Raw genomic sequence first — 6,089 nt, forward strand, 5'->3', positions numbered from 1 at the left:
GAAAAATACAAAATAGTTTTAGGTGGTGTCAAAAGTATCATTTCTACAAGGTCTTTCCTTAATTTAGTGTCTTCCCTCAGATTATTTCCATTTTTACGCTATAAATTTCTTGTTTGTACATCAATGCTTGAATATTGTCACTCAGATTGTGAGCTTCTTGAGAGCTGAGGGACTGGTTTATTTGCGTAGCCCCAGCTCTTAGCGTAGTGCCTGGCAGATACAATAGAATCTTTGCTCTCAAAGAGGACCAAAGTGACATCACTATGCGGGTGGCAACTGTTTAATGTGGCCAACTGTGACTGATTGGACAATAAGAGCTTAGAAGGCACTACACAGGCCAGGAACAAATAGCCTGGCACAACATTAACAATGAACAAATGTTTATTGACTGACCAGGGAGAAGTGCACCAATAACCAGGAGATAAGGAAAGGTCTTCTAAAGGCCCCAGAGCATGATTTGAATGGAATCTAGGGATTCTATGAGACAGAAATGAGTGAGGAAAATAAACAGGGTTGGCAACAATAGCCTGTATACATAAAGGAAGAATTGGGAGACAAGACATTCTATGGTTGGAACACCAAGTGGACTACTCTGAGTGGAAAGTAGAATTGAAAGGAAGAATATTTGATGAGAAGTCTAGAAAGCCAAGATGGAGTCACATCATGTTGTTTAGTCATTTCGGTCTTGTTCAATTCTTCATGACTCTGGAGTTTTCTTGGCAAAGATACTGGAGGGGTTTGCCATTTTCTGTTCCAGCTCATTTTCTAGAGGAGAAAACCAAGGCAAATAGGGTTAAGTGACTTGCCCTGGTCACAAAGCTGGTAATGTCTGAGACCAGATTTGTACTCAGATCCTTCTGACTCCAACCTGCTTCAAAGTCACATGGTGAATGTTAAATGACAGACTGAGGAATGTATATTGTCTTAAAGGCAATTGAAGTCAAAGCTTGGCTTGGGCAAGAGTGTCATGGTCAGACCTTGCTAGCAGTATATGCTACAAAAGTAGGCTCTTAATATTTTAAAATTATTTCTCACTTTCTTTTTTGGTCATTTTTCCATTTTATCAGAAATTTCTTCTGATATTCTTTGAATGTTGAAATTATAGGGGGCAGCTAGGTGGCATAGTTGACAAAGCACTGGCCTTGGAGTCAAGAGTACCTGGGTTCAAATCTGGTCTCAGACACTTAATAATTACCTAGCTGTGTGGCCTTGAGCAAGCCACTTGACCCTATTTGTCTTGCAAAAAAGAAAACCCCTAAAAAAAAAAGAAATTAACAGTAAGGGTTTAAAGTTTCTTTAGTTAAAAGAAACCCTTGAAAAGTCTAGTACAAACCTTCCTCATATACATTGATGACTTAAAATAGTGTAGCCTAGTGGAAAAAATATTAGACTTGGAGCCACTTTTAAGTTCAAATCCAGTCTTTACCCATTTATTAACTATTTGACCTTTCTGCTAGTCACCTCCTATCTTCAGGCCCATTTCGTCATTGATGAAATGGTGATGGTGGTTTACCCTAAATGATTTTTAGGGTCCTTTCCAGTAAAAGGTAAATTTTACTGGACCAGAATGCACATGGGGGATATGAAAATTCACCGTAACATTTGAATCTGTAGAGGATTGGGGCACTAATACCAGTAACTGAATAAACCTTTAATCTCCCGAGTCTATTTCTTCATCTATTAACTAAAATAATTGGCCCTAATGATACATGTTATATTTTAAGTGCTTTTATGGAGTCTCAAAAGCTTTCTTATTGTGCAGTTGTGTAATTATTTGCTAATTTTTTTTGGGGGGAGGGGGAAATCTACAATTTCACCAGATTCCAAAGCAACTATGCTTCTGCTGCTGCCACTAGCCTGTGAGCATAAAGGTTAAGTGACCCCTATCAAAATAACACATCAGAAGTGGACTCTAAGCACAGCCCTTCCTTTTTTATATTTATACTTTTATGGTACTCAAAAGGGTGACATTATTGTAAAATTACAAAGGAATTAAACCATTTCTAGGTTTTAGGCTAAGATGAAAAGGATCCTAGAGGTTAGCATTCTAGGGAAGACTCTCATGCCTGGACTACTGCTTGTGTTGGCCTTCCGCAAGATTTTGTCCACTTCAGCCATTAATATTTTCCTAAATCATTAAATCCAATCATGTCAATTTCTCCTTCCTTCCCAACTTAATAAACTAGTAGTTTTCTGTTGCCTCCAGGAATACAAAATGCTGTTGACATTTTAAATTCTTCATACACCTCACTATCTTTTCAGTCTTCTACCCTAGACCCCAACATTGGTCTCTAGGTTGTTCTGTGAACAAGATATCCCATCTCTGGGTATTTCCTCTGGTTGTTCCCCACTTCCTGGAATGTGCTTCCTCTTCTGTTCTATTTACCTTCTCGGCTTCTTTGGAAGTCTCAACTAAAAATTCACCTTTACAAGGAAGCTTTCCCAAAATCCTTGATTCTAGTGCTTCCTCTCTCAATTATTTCCTGAATAAAATTTTTATCCTATATGACACTTGTTTTGTGTATCAGTTTACTTGTTACCTCCTCCATTAGAATGTAAGCTTGTTGAGGACAGGGACTGCCATTTGCCTTTTTTTTTGGTGTGCCTGCTCCTTCCCCCACCCAGTACTGATCTAGCAATCTTTCACATAAGATCTGGACAAATTTTTCTGATTCCAAATCTAGCTCTTTCCGCTGTAAATATGCTATGGTCTAATTCAGCCATTGCTAGAGATAATGCAAATTTATTCAGTAAATTGAAATGTTTAGAATATTCATGTATTTTTACTATGGATCAATTTGAATTTTTCTTTTATAAAGTTAATAGGGGTTGACCCTGACTAGAAAACATGCATCTATCAGTTTTTAAAAATGACTAATTTTAAAAAGAAAATAAGACAGTGTAAGTTTCAGGGGAACATCAAGTGCTTCCGACCTAGTGAAAATTAGAAGTCCATCATGCTAAGCAAAAACCTCAGTGAAAGGGGCAGCTAGGTGGCCCAGTGGATAGAGTACTGGCCCTGGAGTTAGGAGTACCAGAGTTCAAATCTGGCCTCCTATGCTTAATATACCCAGCTGTGTTTTGCCCTTGGGCAGCCACTTAACCCCATTTGCCTTGCAAAAACCTAAAAAAACCCCAAACCTCAGTGAAGAGAAAAAAGGGACAATTATTGCTGAAAAAGAATGAAGGTTATGTGTTCTATATGTAGGAGCACTCACATACTATACTAGAGATAATACAAAATATAGGACCAGCACAAAATCACTTCCTAATTCCCTCTAAATTGGCACCTACAATTTTCTTCATTTTTTAATGTAATTACTATAGCGTAAATACTAGTTTGTATTTTCATGAAAGTTCCATATAGGCTCCTGATAAATTTTCTTCACTTTTGCATTGCTCAGCAAATAGAACAAAATATGCTTAAATATTCAATTGAAAATTCACCATTTTCTATATTTTGAACTAGTTATATCAAAAGGATAAGGGCTGCCTAAATATTAGGGATACCATGCTAAGTTTTTAAACAGTAGACTACCAATTTCTACTGTAGGTATAAGCTTGAGGGACAAGAATCACATCTTTGTTAGCTTTGCCCTTACTTGTACTCAGATTCCCCCCAATTAGGACCAGTACTCTTATGAATGATTTTTAAAGTTTCTTCTAGGAGCTTGCAAGTTTAAGAATTCTATGATATGAATGTATAATTACTCAATGCAGACTCAAAATATAACATGTTTTTCCAGTATTCATTCTCCTCTCTCCCATACCCCCCACCCCAAATATAACAAAGTGGTTTGGAAATTTTGCTATATTTTCTTTCCATAACCTAGCAGTCAGGCTACTGTTTTTGGGATGGCAAATCCAGAATGCTAGTCATATATATATAAATATAAATATATATATATTTTAGGTTTTTGCAAGGCAAGTGGGGTTAAGTGGCTTGCCCAAGGCCACACAGATAGGTAATTATTAAGTGTCTGAGACCGGATTTGAACTCAGGTACTCCTGACTCCAGGGCGGGTGCTTTGTCCACTACCCCACCTAGCTGCCCCTAGAGTCATATTTTTAAAGCTCCCAAACAGACAAATTTTGGAAAGTTATTCAACATTTATTAATCTTCAAGACTGGTTACTTGTAAACTCAAATCTGAACTCGTATTATTAAACCCTTAAGAATCTGAAATATATTCATACACTCCTCAACAATGTCCCTCCTCCAAGAGTTACAAGTTGTTTAAGTTTTGAAGTTCGGAAAACCATTTGAAGCCAAGCTTCAGTCCCAAAACCACTGGATTACTTTGCCCCCATTCAACTCGTTATATTAAACTCTGGGCCAGAGTTAGGTGCTTAAGCCATATAAGGCCAAACTTCCCGGGGGCAGGGGCTCGGTGCTAATTTCTGTTAACCCAGGGGAGTGCCCACTACAAGAAGGCAATCCCTATACCAGTCCGTGATTGAACACATGTACCAGAGAGTCCTCACTTCCTTCTCTTCCCTCCTTGGCGCTGTCCTTTCTTGCCCCCCAGGCCAGGCGGTCCCCCTTTCCGCTTGCTTCCTGGGCCTTGGGGTCCCCCTTTCCTCTTCCCCCCCGGCCCTGGGGGTCTCCCTTTCCCCTTGCCCCCACGGCCCTTCCTGCCGCCCGCCCTGGCCAGCTTCCTCTTCTTGGCAGCCTCTTCCCTGTCCTCCTCCCTCATCTGCTTGTTGGTGGCCCTGGTCACGTCCATCTTGGGCTTTTTGCTGTTCATGACCCTGATCAGCTCCAGCTGGCTCTGCTTTTCGGCCGAGAAGTCGCCGACGTTGGGCTGGAAGCGGCGCTTCTTGCCGGGGCCCCGGGGCGGCTTCTCCTTGGGCAGCCGCTCCTGGAAGCGGCCCACGGAGGCGGTGGAGACCTTGGCCACCTGCATGGCCCTGCCCAGCTCGGCGCGGCTCTGGTGGCCCGTGGGGCGCATCCCTCCCTGGCTGGGCAGCTGCACCCGGTGGGCCCGGGCGATGTTGCGCAGCCGGTTCAGCTCGTTCTTGGCCACGCGCTCCTTCTTGGCCCGCAGCCTCTCGGCGAACTGGTCGGCGTCGGGGTCGGCGGTGGCGGGCACCTCGATCAGCCAGTCCTTGGTGTCGTCGCGGGCCCGCCGGTAGCCCCAGCGCCGGCGCCACTGCCCGGTGGCCTCGTCCCACACCAGGCTGGACTTCTTGCGCGGCCGGATGCCCTTGAGGCGCGCGAAGCGCTGCCAGCGCGTGAGCGGCCGCGGCCCGGGCAGCGGCTTCTCGCGGGGCAGCCGCAGGCCGGGCTCGGGGAGCTTGGCCACCACCGCCTCCTCCACGCGCTCCGAGGGCAGCTGCCACAGCCGGTTCACCAGCAGCTGCGCGTTGCCGCGCGCCAGCCCCAGCAGCTGCGCCTCCAGCTCCGGCCCGCTGCGCCGCCGCAGGCCCGTCGGGGGGTTCCGGTCCACGGCCAGCAGGTTGCCCAGATCGAACTCCAGCTCCAGGTCCTTGTGCACCGTGATGAGCCGCAGCTTCTCCGCCTCCGCCCGCTCGGCCTGGGCCAGCACCTCCTCCGCCCGGGGGGCCGCCATCGCTGCCCCGCCGAGGAGCACCGCCCTCCGAGGGGACCGCAGGCTCACCGAGCCGGCAACGCCGCACACGTGGAGCTCCGCTCGCGCGAGCTTCCGCTTCCGCTCATCCGGAAGGCAGACCCCTTCCGGCGTCACACAACAACTTCCGGGCCTCTCGGCCGGCCGGAGGCGGCGTTGCTGTTCCGATTGGCTAAGAGCGGGCTCTGAGGTTCGGTTGGGGGCGGTATTCGTTGTGCGACTACAAGTCCCAGCGGCCCAGCTAGGACTACGGATCCCAGAATGCCCCGCAGCCCGGGTCCCCACGTGTTTAGAGCTAGTAAGTAGCAGAGTCGGAATTACAAACCGGTCCTGAAAGCTCGGACCCGGGGTTTTCGCCACTGGCCGCGCGGCGTCGCGTCACTTACGCAGGAACAGAAAAGTTGCAAGCATGCTTTAAAATCTAGATTAAAAATGAGTTCAGCACACGCTTTCCTACGGAACAAAAATGAGGAAATGATGAATGTGAACAAAAATGATG

The 6,089-nt window shown here is 45.8% G+C and overlaps 1 protein-coding gene across 1 annotated transcript; it reads right to left on the reverse strand.

Annotated features, from left to right (window-relative positions):
- Nucleotides 1–2,174: 2,174 nt before the first annotated feature.
- Nucleotides 2,175–5,598, reverse strand: RRS1 (ribosome biogenesis regulator 1 homolog). Its single transcript, XM_074200613.1, has one exon. The coding sequence runs from the start codon at nucleotides 5,570–5,572 to the stop codon at nucleotides 4,481–4,483; it is 1,092 nt and encodes a 363-aa protein (XP_074056714.1). The 5' UTR covers nucleotides 5,573–5,598; the 3' UTR covers nucleotides 2,175–4,480.
- Between the last annotated feature and the right edge of the window lie 491 nt (nucleotides 5,599–6,089).

Source organism: Macrotis lagotis, chromosome X (assembly GCF_037893015.1).
Source record: "Macrotis lagotis isolate mMagLag1 chromosome X, bilby.v1.9.chrom.fasta, whole genome shotgun sequence".
NCBI lineage: Eukaryota > Metazoa > Chordata > Mammalia > Peramelemorphia > Peramelidae > Macrotis > Macrotis lagotis.